The 14,551-nt window shown below is 45.0% G+C and overlaps 1 protein-coding gene across 1 annotated transcript in view; it reads left to right on the forward strand.

The window, feature by feature from the left end:
• The first annotated feature begins 2,100 nt into the window (after positions 1–2,100).
• CADPS (calcium dependent secretion activator) overlaps positions 2,101–14,551 on the forward strand; it is a 337,985-nt gene continuing 325,534 nt past the window's right edge. The window contains 2 exon segments of the mRNA XM_033141314.1: positions 2,101–2,654; positions 2,656–2,812. Of these exon segments, the coding sequence (XP_032997205.1) occupies positions 2,329–2,654; positions 2,656–2,812 (483 nt within the window). The 5' untranslated portion in view covers positions 2,101–2,328.

The following is a 14,551-nucleotide window of genomic DNA, read 5'->3' on the forward strand; positions in this document are numbered from 1 at the left end:
TTGTGTGTTATGCCATCAAACTGCAGCAGGAGGTGTGTTTTTTGTGTGGGGTGATGCTGTGTGAACATCAGCATAAGCAGATTCCTGCTGGATCAGAGCAAGGGCTTATCTGGTTCAGTATCCTGCTTCCTTTATTGACCGGGTACTCCTGGGAAGCTCACAAACAGGACATGAGGGCAATGGTTGCTCCCTACGACACTTGACATTTTATGCTACTGAAGGCAGAGGGCCTTCTCGGTAGTGGCACCCGCCTTCTGAAATGCCCTCCCATCAGATGTCAAGGAAATAAACAACTATCTGACTTTTAGAAGACACCTGAAAGCAGCCCTGTTTAGCAGGCATCCCCAAACTACAATTCCCATCGTCCCTGACCACTGGTCCTGTTAGCTAGGGATGATGGGAGTTGTAGTCCCAAAACAGCTGGAGAGCCGAGTTTGGGGATGCCTGCTGTTTAGGGAAGTTTTTAACTTTGATGTTTTATCATGTTTTTAATATTCTGTTGGGAGCCGCCCAGAGTGGCTGGAGAAACCCAGCCAGATGGGCAGGGAATAAATAATAAACTATTATTATTACGCCTGAACATCAACCTTCCACAGGCCACCATACATGACTAGTACTCCCTTATACACACAACCTCCATGAATTTACCTAATTCTTCCCCCCTCCTTTAAAGCCAGCTAAACCAGCTACCATCGCCACCAGTCCTTGTAGCAGCAAATGCCACAGTGACATCCTGCACTGTGGGGACATTTGCCTTCTCTTACTTCTCCTGAATATACTCTGCCAATCACTTTCACTGGCTGACCTGGACTTCCTAACATTGTGGGAACAGGATAAAACTGAGCTGCAGTGCAAGCCTAACTACGTCTACTCCTATTGAACTTAGTAGGGCTTTCTCCCAGGTAAATGGAATTGGGATCAGGGGTGTATCTAGGGGTTGGTTAGGTTGGCCCTGCCAAGGGTTCATTTCCAGGGGAGTACAAAAATTGCACCTCTACATTCTGGCTCAGAGTGGCAAGGTGACAAAAAAAAACTTTTTGAGTTTCTTGTCCATGGTCCCTCCTGGCTTCAATACAGCTCCATGCCAAGGGCACAAGGAAGCCTAGGTATGGCTCTGATTAGGACTGTAGCTTCACCCCCGCGTTTCCACAGTTAATTCAACTTGCCCTTCTACTGCCCTGCTCTGATCTCTGGGTTCCCTTCCCCTATCCCGATTTGCCCTTCCTTTCCCATGGACTGATCAGCCTGCAACCAGAGCGTCCCCTGCCCTTCACCGTCCCATCGGATTTCTTCCCATTGCCTCCCATATTTGTTACCACGGCGTTCCCCTCCCCACACACTTCCTCTGATCTTCACTTTTGCCCCCTAACCTTCCCTGCCGCTGCTCTCACATACACCCCCAACCCCTTTGCACTCTTCCTCAGCTCTGCTTGCAAACCCGCTCCACGTTTCCTTCCGCCGCACCACCCCACCCCTCGAGGAAGCGAGGAAGGAAAGAAAAGTCAAATCAGGAAGGAGGAGAAAAGAACTCAGAGGAAATCAGAGGGTGCTGGAAGGAAGGAAGCAAGCAAGCTGGGTAAGGGCAGATGCTTCTTTCGGGGGGCGTCACTTTCCCAAACAGTCATGTGCTACGCTCGCGTGCAGGGAGGGGTGGGTGAGGAGGGAAGGGGAGGAGACGGGAGTGCTGAGCCTGCGCAGACCGGGGTGGGCCGTTCTGCTTGTTGTTGCTGCCGCCGCTGCTGCGCCGGGCGCTTTTCAATGCCTCTGCAGTTGGCTGCTTACATTCAGCACCCTGGTCAGCTCCTCTCGCCCTGCGGCTTTATTATTGGCTTGACGGGAACTAAGCGGGAGAGCGAGGCGAGCGAGAGAGGCGGAGAGGAGCGCGCGCGGCGGAGCCACCATCTGCCTCGCTCTGTATTAATAGATCGATCGCAGGAGGGGCCGAGCCGGCCTCGCTGGAGGAGAGAGCGCGCGAGGCCAGCCGCGACTGCAGCCTTTGATCCCGACGCCTTTCTCTCTCTGTGTGTGTGCAGCAGGCAGCCGAGCCAGTCCCGGGTAGGCAAGAGTTAAAAGCCATAAACCCACGTAAGCGCTCGTTTGCTCTCGCTCGCTCTCTGTCTCTCTCTCTTCTGTTGGGAAGACGGCGGCGCCCTCTCGGCTGTCAGCTGCATCTGAGAGGCAGGCAGCTCGCCTCCTCGGACACCGGCTCCCCGGCGCGACTTTTTCCCGGAGGTCGGCTGGCGCGATTCGGTGGCTGAAGTTGCAGGAGCTGAGAGGGTGGTGGCCGAGGAGGAGACTTTGTTCGGTGTGCCAGCCACCTTTCGGCGGATGAGCCGGGGAGACTGTGAAAGGAGGGCATCTTGGAAGTGCAAGCCGGGCTTTGTGCTGCCTGCCTGCCTCCCTGCCCTCGGTCCTTTCTCCCACTTAGAGCTGCGCGCCAGGGCACGATCCGCCGCCAGCATGTTGGACCCGTCGTCCAGCGAGGAGGAATCCGATGAGATCGTGGAAGAGGAGAGCAGCAAGGAGGTGCTGGCCCCGGCGGCTTCTGGGGCACGGCTCTCGCCGAGCCGGACCAGCGAGAGCTCGGGGGCGGCGGGGGCTTGCAGCCCAGCAGCCGGAGCGGCAGCAGCGTCCGGCCTTCCAGCCCCAGCCCCTCGGTGGTGAGCGAGAAGGAAAGGAAGAGCTCGAGCGGCTGCAGAAGGAGGAAGAGGAGCGCAAAAAGAAGCTGCAGCTGTACGTCTTCGTCATGAGGTGCATCGCCTACCCCTTCAATGCCAAGCAGCCCACCGACATGGCTCGGAGGCAACAGAAGGTAACGCCTGGACGGGGAGAACAATGGAGGGCTGGCAGGCAGACCCTGCAAAGAGGCAGAGATGTCTGCGGAGGGGAGCGGGGCAGACAGGAGAAGCATCACCTGGCGCTCAGCAGAAGAGGAGGGTCAGAGCAGGGAGGTGGGAAAAGAGAAACAGAGCCCCCGGGGACACTTAATGCTGCACTGTAGTTCCCCCCAAGGTTGGCAGCTGGAGACCTCTGTGGCCAGCTGACATGGGAAGGCAACCCTTCCCTGGGCAAGTTTTAGGCATCATGACCAGCCCTCTTTCTTTCTGCAACATAAAAAGTGCATGTGCAGCCATGATCTCATCCCTCTCTACAACAAAAACCCTGGCAGGAGGTGCAAGCAAGTCCCGAAGCTCAGAGAAGAGGGACCTTGTTAGAGCGAGAGAGATGGCTGAGTCAGGTTTTGAACCCAGCTCCCCTTGGTCTGTGTCCAGCATAGCCACAGAGGTGGGAAGTGGCCTGCTGAGCTGAAAGGCTGGGAGTTGCCTGCAGCATTCGAATGCAGTAAGAGGAGAGGGAGCGGGAAGGACACGAGGGAGACACACATACACACCAGTGGGGCCTCTGGCCCAGGATCAAGGCGATGGGAGTACTGCTGGAAGCCAAAGGGATAGGGGAATGAAAATGAAGCAGAAATTTACAGGGATGGGAAGAGGAAAGTGAGAAAGAAAGGCAGCACCAGAGTAGAAAGTACGATAGAATCCACCCAGCATTGCTGCTTGAAGAGGGATAACCCTGGCAGTGGACAAGAAGTCAGATGATCCATAACCCCCCCCCTCCCTCTCCTCTCGGCTGCTTCCCCTGTGCCTTATGTAACTGCAGCTATTGCCAGAAGGGGCCTGGCCTTTTTTTAAAAAAAAATAAAAATAAAAAGTCAACACACCACAGAGAGTAAAAGCAGGCCATGTGTTTCTTGAGTCTTGAAGGGCTCCTTCACTCCGCTCTTGCATCCCCCACCCCACCCCTCTTGTCCCAAGGTGACTGTTGCTCCCGCTGGAGAGAAGTGGCCAAGCGATTGCTCTCCAGGAGCTCTGAGCAAAGGTTACTCTGGCCCAGTTGCCTGCTGCGCTTGTGCTACTGTAAGAACCAATTATTGCAGCAAAGCTTTTGTGTCCCTGCTGGAGGAGCCCCAGCCACAAGCCTTCTCAGTGCAGCGTTTGATGTTTAACAGGAGCATAACATGCTTCACGCTAAGTTCAGCTCACTTTCTTTTTCATGCCTGTTTTTCTCCTCTTTTTCTACAATGCAAAAAAGCACTACAGATGAGCTCTGCATTCTTTTGACCAGGAGCAGGGGTACCTGCTGCATATGCACACTAAATTTTAAATGAGACACACACCAAAAGCTACCAGGGTTTGAGTAAACTGAAGGGGGGATGAAAAGCCTTGACTTCTCATGTACTTAGTACTCTGTGTGATCCTAGCCTTCTATGCACCATCTATTTCAAAAGAGGTGTAATTAATCCAGCCATTGTTAAGCTGCATCCAGTTGTTGATGCATTTTCTAGTTATAGTTTAGCACTTTTAATACGATTGCTTCAGCACTGCTGTCTTCTTTGGGCTTGCAAACAGCCCTGTGAAGTAGATCACTAGAATCTAAACTTTACAGCTTGGAAACTGAGACTTAGAGACAGTAAGTGACTTTCCCAAGGTCAACCACTGATTCCTGCCAAAATAGGGATTTTCAGCCCAAGAGCTGAGTCCATCGTAACTTGTTTATTTTCAAGTATGTCTCACTGCACTGAAGAGCATAAGATTGTAGCCTAAAGATGCAGTCCCATCTCATGGAAGTTGGTGGCAAAACTGCTACTGATTTAATAAACCCTAGGATACAATGTACAGCCTTCGTACAGAGTACTGTAAAACATGGTGCAATTAAATAAATTGCACTCTTTGCAGTAAAGGTAGCTCTGAGCTGCTGATGGTTATGCTTATATTCCATGAATTCCAAATGAGTTGCGTTTAGGAAAGGTAGCCAATTCTCCCTACTGTCACAATTTTTGTTGTGTAAAGGAAGGTCATAAACCCGAAACTCCCACTGGAATCAGCAGGGGTAGTCATAAATAAGTAGTTTGTCAAATACGAACCTAAGATGATAAAGAAAATTAGTACTCCACTAAGGCCTAGCCTGGAAAACATGCTTGTGAGCAGATACCTCTATATTTCTGAATGAAACCTAGCTTACTCTTGCGGTATGAGGGAAGGTTCCTTTCCAGTCAAAGTGCCGACATGACCTACACAAGATGCATTCGTCAAAGGGACACAAAACTAGTAGCAAACAGGTTTTTTTATTTATTTGTGTGTGTGTGTGTGAGAGAGAGAGAGAGAGAGAGAATTACAAGAATAAGGAGGGGCACGGGGGACTCAGGTGGACTTTGAAATAGGCAGTTACAGGTAGGTAGCCATGTTGGTCTGCCATAGTCAAAACAAAATAAAAAATAAAAAATAAAATTCTTTCCAGTAGCACCTTAGAGACCAACTAAGTTTGTTCTTGGTATGAGCTTTCGTGTGCATGCACACGAAAGCTCATACCAACTTGGTCTCTAAGGTGCTACTGGAATGAATTTTTTATTTTTATTTTGTTTTGAAATAGGCAATACAATTTAGCTCCCACTGAAAAGAACTGCTATTGACACTTTCAGTTATAAGGGCATGGTCATCTATCACCTAGACAATCACAGCAAATTAGTTTGGCTTTGTGTGTTTTGTGAAGAAGGCCAGATAACTCAGTAGCATCTGCCTCCCTTCTCATTCTCTATTATTTTGCTAAGCGATGCCCTCACATGGCTTTTTAAAAACTCTATGCGGGGGGGGGGGGACAAAAAGCAAAGTAACATTTAGTTTATTCAAAACCTTAGAGGCAAAGTTTTAAAAACGCCAAATGGCTGCACGTCTTACCAACGACCTTTCTAAACCAGAATGTCTCTAGGACATATTGATGGAAATGGCATTCACAAATTCATTCAGTTTGTCGCATCACAAGGCTATTATTAGCCCATTCGAGAAAAAGGAGGCTGGGGGAAAAATTATTCAGGGGAACACGTTCGCAGAGGGAATAACTGGAGAGTTTAGTGTGGAAAGTCAAACGCTTATACACATGTATTAGCTATATGGGATACATTGATGATAGTGCATATTATATTTGAATATTATTGCCTTGGTGGTTTTAGGTTTGGGGTTGATGGCTTTTGTATCATGCTGCTTACAGTTGCGCATTTTGTTACCCCACTCTCACTCGATGCAATATAAATCCTTCATGTTATATAAGAAGAGGGGTGTGTGAGAGTAGTGCATTTCAAAAAGAAAACTTCATTTGAAGGTAGACAGGGAGCAGGTGGAAGGGGTGCTACGTGGATTAAAAATGTTGAGCTCTGATGTAGAAGGCATTTTTTCAAATGCCTGCTCAGCCATAATACTTTGCCTGGCCAGCCACCTTGACTTGCCACCTGTAAAATGGGAATGCTTCTGTTGTGCAAGGTTGTTGCCAAGATAAGTTTTAAATATTGCAAGTATTGTGTGGTCTGGTTGGGGGGGGGTTGGAAATCCCCAGCAGAAATCAATCAGGTTATGTTGAAATGAGAATTAGTATTCCACCATCACCCCTCTCCCCCCAAAATAGTAAATAGGGATGCAAACAACATTTAGCAAATATGAACACATGGTGTAATCATACTGAGCCAAATTGCTGGCTGATCTAACACCCAGTGGGATCTGATCTGGCTGAGAGTGATTCTCCAGGGTCTGTAGCTTTGGGAGCCTTTTAGGTAGAGATTCTGGGGACTAAGGAATTTGGGACCTTGCACAGATGATGCGTATACTGTACAATCTTTTTCTTTCTTTTTTATATAAGGGAGAAACAGTGCATAACATAGGTTTACAGCTCAATTAAGGCAACAAACTTTACTTGAAAATAGTTACAGGTAGGTAGCCGTGTTGATCTGCCATAGTCAAAACAAAATAAAATAAAAAATTCCTTCCAGCCAAGAACAAACTTAGTTGGTCTCTAAGGTGCTACTGGAAGGAATTATTTTATTTTATTTTGTTTTGAAAATAGTTTTAACTCTGTACATCAGTGGTAGTATAGTGGCTTAAACACTTGAGTTAAACCAACCCAGGGTCCTAAAAAGTAAATGTGACACAACTGGCTAAAGCACATGGCAAAGGACATAAAAAAAATAATGGGGCCATATTATTAATTAAAACAACCCATGGAAAATTTATCCATAGAGATAAAATGAATGCAGATGGCAGAATCAGAATAGTCCATTGACATCAAGATTCTGTCACTTATGTTGAAGCTAAGGGGGGAGTGCACTGACCAATATTCCAGAAGTGCTTTTGAGTAGGAGAAGAGTTACCATTGTCTCCCTTTAGAGTCTCCAGCTGTGTCTAAAGAATGGGTTTTAATGCATATTCTTAAATTAGCACTTCCATGGAGATTGTTTGAGATGATTCCACCTCTTGCTATTACTTAGGGGAAATTCTCCTTGTCTTCAATACATGCACTGCCTTAAGCGAGATTTGAGCCTCAAGCAAACTCATTACTGCAACAACTAATTGTAGCAAAACGATTGTGTTATGTGTTCATTTCTGTTTCGTGACTGGCTGTTTTTATGAGTGGCAGATTCAAAAGCGAATTGAGTTGAACTCATGCTCTTTCTATGACCTGCTAGTGTTGCATTCTCAACATAACTATATCTTGTTTCGGACAATCTGAATGGTATCCTCCAGATATTTGAAGATTAGTTGTGATGAGCGCACATGGTCGCTCTTTGAGACAGATTGGTTTTAGCAAATATCTTTGCCTTCCTACATTAAGAATGACTCATTTGTTCAAGATCTTTGGGAACTGTTGACAGAGATGTCAGCATTCTGAGACAGAGAAAATCTGAGCTTGGGTGAGTGAGGAGCGGCGTGGGGGGGGTGTGTGGAACCACACACAACTTTTAATTCCTCCACCATGCAAATTACTCAGCCTCCAGAAAAGAAAGAGGCAGTCATTGATGCACACTTGTACTGCTCTAGAGAAGAAACAGCTACTCTTGTTTTGTTTATTGATTGTGAACATGCTTTGGAGCTGGATGAGCTCAGCTTCTCGTCCGTCTGGAGCAGGCAAGGAATTGTAAGACAATTGCATCAGCTTCAGTTTCCTTGAAGGGATGATGAGGTATGCTAAAATTGCAATGAGAGTTGTTTACATCGTTACGTGTATCAAGAGCCGAAAGGTGTTTACTTTGTCACATGTTTCAAGAAGCAGGGAAGTTTAGTTTAGCTCCACATTGCTTTTCCACAGTAAGCTGTGTCAAAACTGCCTTTCTTCCTGAGGGTCCACATGACTCCCAAGGCAGCCACCCATCAACACTGTCCAGACCCAGATCAGCTTAAGGGACCGCCTCTCCTGGTATGTCCCATGTAGGACCTTAAGGTCCTCAAATAATAATCTTTTGGAGGTCCCGAGCAACAAAGACGCTAGGCTGGCCTCAACTAGGGCCAGGGCCTTCTCAATATTGGCCCCGACTTGGTGGAACAGCCTATCACAAGAGACCAGGGCCCTGCGGGATTTGGCATCTTTCCGCAGGGCCTGCAAGACGGAGCTGTTCCACCTGGCCTTTGGGTTGGTTTCTGTTTAATATTTATGCTTTATCTTTTATTGGTGGGTTATTTTGAAATTGAGACCTGCAGTTTTAATTTAATTTTTAAATTTGTATTTTAATCTGTTATTTTAAATTGATCGTTTTTATGTTATATTTGCTGTGATTTTAATTGATGTTAGCCGCCCTGAGCCCGGTTTTCTGGCTGGGAAGGGCGGGGTATAAAAAAATTATTATTATTATTATTATTATTAATTTCAGCAAAGTGGTGGCCTCATGCACATTCAAACCAGGAGTGTTGCTTCCTGTTTCAACATTTGAGGCAAAACGGGAACATGCTGCCACCACACCCACCCGCACCACTGGTGCCCCACCTCTCTTACCTGTGTTGCACGGTGGCACCTGCAAAACCCCAGCAGTGGAATTGGCTTCTGGCAAGACCTCTTGTGCTCCATGAGATCTTGTGAGTTTTTGCTGAGATCTTGTGGGATTTGGGGATTAGATTGAGTTACCAAACTTGGTATGCAAGAAAGGGTACCCATGTTTTGCATAACAAGGCATTATTCCTTGTTGGTTGCCTCCTGCACTATTTACTTTCTGAAATTCACACTACTCTCTCAAGGGAAATTTTTTAAAAAACTGAGGAAGAAACTGAAATTGACAGATTTGCCCTTCCCTAACTATATTCACTGGAACTGAGTATATATCACCGTCCACCCAGTGGTGAGGGAAGCTGTGACCTTAGGGCCACACAAAGTCAAATTTTAGGATAATATATGCACTTCGGATAAATGCAGGTGACAAATTTCACCATCAGTGGAGGTAGTATTCATTCATTCATTTCATTCATTCATTCAAAAGAAGGAAACAGACTTTCTTTTGTTTGTATTAGGAGTAGGCATGTTTAGGAACATTTTCTCACCCCAAATGGAAAAATAATCAAATCTAATGAGCAGGATCATTGCTTAGGAGTGTGATCTATGGACTTTAGCATGCAAAAAGAGAAATACAGTAACCAGGAAGGGTTTATTTAAAAAAAACCTCTCAAAATAACCTAGCCCCAAAGATCTCTGTTCTCAACTGAACTGTCAGCCACATCAACATCATGCTTAAAATAAATTATGCCCTTCACAAATAATTAATGAAAACAAGCTCTTGCCCAAAACCAAGTTTAGAAATGAGATATGATGAAAAGCACCAGGGAGGAAAGAGAAAGGATATGCAAAGAAAATTTTAAATATCTCTCAGCAATAGATGTATTTCAGTTACTATGATCTGCCTTCTAAGAAGAGGTTTCAGGTGGGCTGCTCAATGGCAGTCAGATTGACGACAGAAGCATTGGTCGTTCTACAACTCTTCTGCCCTTTTGCAGTTAATGTTGCAATCCTTCAACTAGGGACATAACGCTAGGAGGAGTTGCTGTGGAAGTTTCAAAGAATGGTTTGTGCCACTGCTGAAGGTATGTGTGACAGTAATATTTGGGGCTCAGGGAAAAAAAAGTGTTCTACAAGGTCAGATTGCTTAGAGATGCACACAGGGACTGGCCCAGCATTTCCCCTGAGGTTGGTGTTCAGCTGCCCTGATGAAGTTACTTGATGGAGCTTTCAGCTCCAATATGCTCCTACTGCCTGTTTGGAGCACACTGTGGTCTGAATCAGGCAGGTGTCATCTACCATGGGAGTGGTGAAGGCATCGTTTAACTTTTTGTCAGGCGGTTGGACTAGACCTACTGCTCCACCCCACTTATAAGTTTGAAGTGTTTTGAATGAAACCTTGGGCATGTTTTCTGAAGGTGCTGCTGTGTACGTTTCTCTAGAGAGGTCAGACGGAGAGAGATCATGTTGGAAGGACAATTAACCCACAGAGGAATCAGCTGCTATTGTTCATCATGATCATTGCTTTTGTGAGTTTCCAAGAGCTCAAAGCCTGTTTTGTTTCATCTACATGGTTGCTGCTGGAGTGTTGGTCGCAGTGTGTTGTTGGCATTTGTCTGTCACGCGAGACAATGTGTGAGATAGACGATTATTCTTTGAGTGTTGCGCTTCTTCGCATCCTGAATGCATTCTTAGTTTCTTAATAACTTCTGCAGAGGAAAAGGTACTACGTAATTTCAGTGGCCATATATTTTAGTCCAAAAAATAATCATTTTGCCTGTTTTGTTCATTAGGCCCAGTATAGTGCTGTGTCAAAAATTGAATCCACTTTATTTTTGTGTATTCAGAGAGAGGGGGTGGGGGAAGAGACAGAGACATAGATGGATGAATTTGCTTTTGCAGAAATTTCAAAGGGAAAGGAAAATTTCAGTGAAATTCTTATGAGGAAATTGCTGGTTTCTTGGGCTTACTTACAAGGAGCCATGGAGGGGAGCATCCTCTTCCATTGTAAAAGCGTCGCTTAGCAATCTGCAGCCTTCCTGGGTACCAACAAAACACCATGATGCCCTTTTCCAGGAAGATTGGCCACTGAGAAGCTGCTACCACATACCTGTTACTTTTTAGCAAAGTCCTTTTGCTTGGAAAGAAATTATTGGATAGTATCAGGAAGCCTCCCCATTTCTCTAGAGAGATGTTACGGGCATTTTCTTTATTTATTTAGTTGCTGTTGTCTGCCCGTTCTCTGGTGCTCCACAGGCAGTATCCTTGATTGTGGGTCTTCAGGCACCAGGAAAGATGGACTCTGGAGCACCTGAGAGCTGAACAATTTATAAAAGTTTAAAAAGGAAACCAGGGGAAACTACAGAGGACTGCACCACGCTGCATAAAGAAATTTAACTTTTAAAAAAGTTAATTTTACATAACTTTAAAAGTCTCAACCCTGCCCTGAAATTTCTGAGAAATTCTTTTTTCCCCTGTGGTGAAAAGGAAAGAAAAATTACTACCCTTGGGGAGGTGCTGTAGCTCGGCAACAAACATCTGCCTCCCATGCAGAAGGGATACCAGGCTTGATCCCTGGAAGGAAATGCCACATGCCTGAAACCCTAGAAATCTGCTGCCTGATAGTACTGAGCCTGATGGACCACTGGTTCTGACTTGGTGCCATGCAGCTTCCCGTGACCCTCTTGCACAGAGGGCAAAGTGCTTCTCAAAACTGGAGGATAAGGGTTGGGCACCGCACTGGTACCCAAAACATCTCTAGTGTAACACTATTAAGATCTTGCCTAACTGCATAAAAAATCAGTTTTATATATAAAAAAAAGGCAAGCTATTGTAGCAAATGCACATATGTACATGGTAGATGTTGGATCTCAGCTACAGTTAACCAGCAAGTGTAGGTAGCTTCTAGGTGATGGGGAACTTGTGGAAACAGTAGGGCATGGGTGCTACCTGTGAGCTTCCTAGGGGTTGGTGGCACAAAGAATCGTAGAGTTGGAAGGATTGTGGAGTTCATCTAGTCTAATGCAAGATCTGGTGTGCAGGATGCAGCTAGAGCATCCCCTGACGATGGCCACCCAACTGCTGCTTAGATTAGACAAATTCACAGCGGATATAGCTATCAGTGGTATCAAACTGGGAGGGGTAGCCAATGCCATAGATGGCAGAATTGGAGATCAAGATAACCTGAACAGATTGGAGAACTGGGCCCATCTAGCAACATGAATTTCAATAGGGACAAATTAAGGTTCCACACTTAGGCAGGAATTAACTAGCTCCACAACTATCAACCTGGGGGACATCTGGCTTGCCAGTAGTACTGTGAAAGTATCTAGGGAGGCTTAGTGGACCACAAGCTCAACATGAGTCTACAGTGTGATGCAGCAGCAAAAAAAGCCTTCTAGGCTGCATCAACAGAAGTATAGTGTCCCAATCAAGCAAAGTTAATAGTACAGCTTGTTCTGCTTAGACTACACCAGAAGTACCATGTCCAGTCCTGGCGCTACAATTGAAGATGGTATTGACAAGCTGGAACGTGTGCAGAGGAGGGCAACCAAGATGATCAAGGGTCGGAAACCCTTATGAGGAATGATTGAGGGAACTGGGTATGTTTAGCCTGGAAAAGAGGAGACTGAGAGGAGATAACATAGTCATCTTCAAATATCTCAAGGGCTGTCGCATCAAGAAGTACTTGATGGTAAGCGCTGTTTGAGAGTGGAATGGACTCCTCAGAAGGTGGATAATTTTCCTTCACTGGAGGTTTTTTAAGCAAAGGTTGGGTGGCCGTCTGTCATGGATGCTTTAGTTGAGATTCCTGCATTGCAGATAGTTGGACTTGATGGTCCTTAGGGTCTCTCCAAGTCTATGATTCCATTATCATAACTGATAAATGACTGTTGATATAGGTAAAACTAGCAATGAAAGGGTTGTAGCTTGGTATAGAGCATCTGCTTTGTATTGAAGACGACCCCAGGTTCAATCCCTGACAAGGAGGGAGCTTCGCCTGAGACTCCAGGGAGCTGCTGCTAGTGAGTATAGACAACACTGAGCTAGATGGATCATTGGTATTACTCAGTACAAGGCAGTTTCTTATGTCCCAATGACTTTTGACAGTAAGCAGGATTATTCGGTAGAGGAGAGGTCTTTCAGGGGTAGCCTCAGCCTGAAAGGATTTTTTTTCCCATATAGAAAAGGAGATTCCCTGCTTTGAATCAAAGGTTGAGTCCATTCTTCCCAAAATGGATTTGGAGTCATCCAAACAAAATGGATGACTAAATTAGAAGTTGGAAGAGGGAACATAGATTGCTGGAGGGAAGAGAGTGCAGTGGCAACAGGAAGTGAGTTATGCCAGCACAGTGTACAAGTCACTGAGCTCAGTCAGGAGCAAATAGCAACATCATTACAAAAATCGAGTCGTATTTGGAAGCCAGTTTTGTATTGTGAAAAGTACCATGATTAAAGATGTTGAAAACAGCCCCCAAAGTAGTCACAAATGCTACTTAGCCAGCATTGTTTTCTTTTGTTTGCTTTCCTAGGTGGAATTAATAAAAAAAAAAAAGCTTTGTCAGAAAATTATTTTGAAACAAGTTTTATAGTGAATTTATGATGTATTGTTATTAATTAGTTAAATTATATGCTTCAAAATAGCTTTAACAAGTATTAATAGTACATTATTAAGGAGCTAATTTAATGGAGTTAACTCTTGTTTAGTGGAGGCGTGCCGGGTATGAAATGCCATCCTTGGAAGCAAACCTGGAACCCATCTATAGAAGGCTCATAATTCCAGATAAAAAATTCCTCCAATTCATTTTCCTGCAGCCCTCGCCTCTCTTAATTAGAGTGGATTTAAATGATTGCCATTAACAGTCTTCTTCTACACTCTGCTACTTTAGTCAGGAAATGCAAATAAATACCTTTTGAATCCAGGTTCTTACTTAACCATTTATAATTACTGAGGCTGTTAAATGCCAAGATTACTGCCAGTGCCGCTGGTAGTTACTAATTGTGGAGAGTTTTCAACTCAAAGATACTACGTACTGCAAAAACCAATGCAGTGCAGAGGCACATTCAGATTGTGCTTTTGAGCACAGAGTAGAATTCTGTCTTTAGAGATTATTTATAGCTGCATTCTACATAGTCTAGACACTTTCCCTGAAGCAGTGTGCCTTTGTGTTAGTAATTTCAACCACTCATAATAGGTTTTAGCATTTATCTTTTATCTACCTACCTCCACAGTGTCTTTTCCACCCTTTTTTTGATTCATAGTGATCACTGAATCATTTGCAAAGCAGTTGATTTGGATACTTTTGCCTTGGCATATTTGAAACAGTCTTGCTCCAGAGACTGATGCTGAGAGAAGACAGATCATACACAGCATTTTTAAGCATGGAAGTGAGCCACTGGAATCCTGTATCAATCCTATGACCACGTGTACACTAAATCATGCAATGCCAATTAACTTTGTATAATGAAGCAAGAAGAATCTTACATAAGTTATGACCTATGAAACTGACACAGCTCACCAGCTATGTATTCTGGCATGTGTGTTACATTCAAGCACAATGTCCCCTTAAATACAGTCTCCAAACTCGCTGCTTTTTCTTTTCCCTTAGCCCGGGTGAGTCCCTGCTGCAGGGACTTCTATAGGACCTGTTAATAAAAATTTTAAACTTATCAGCACCTGCGTAGAGTCTGAGTAAGTAATTGAGAGTCAGCAGACAACACAGAATATAAGAACATCCCTGATGAATTT

This window comes from Lacerta agilis, chromosome 2 (genome assembly GCF_009819535.1).
Source record: "Lacerta agilis isolate rLacAgi1 chromosome 2, rLacAgi1.pri, whole genome shotgun sequence".
Classification (NCBI taxonomy): domain Eukaryota; kingdom Metazoa; phylum Chordata; class Lepidosauria; order Squamata; family Lacertidae; genus Lacerta; species Lacerta agilis.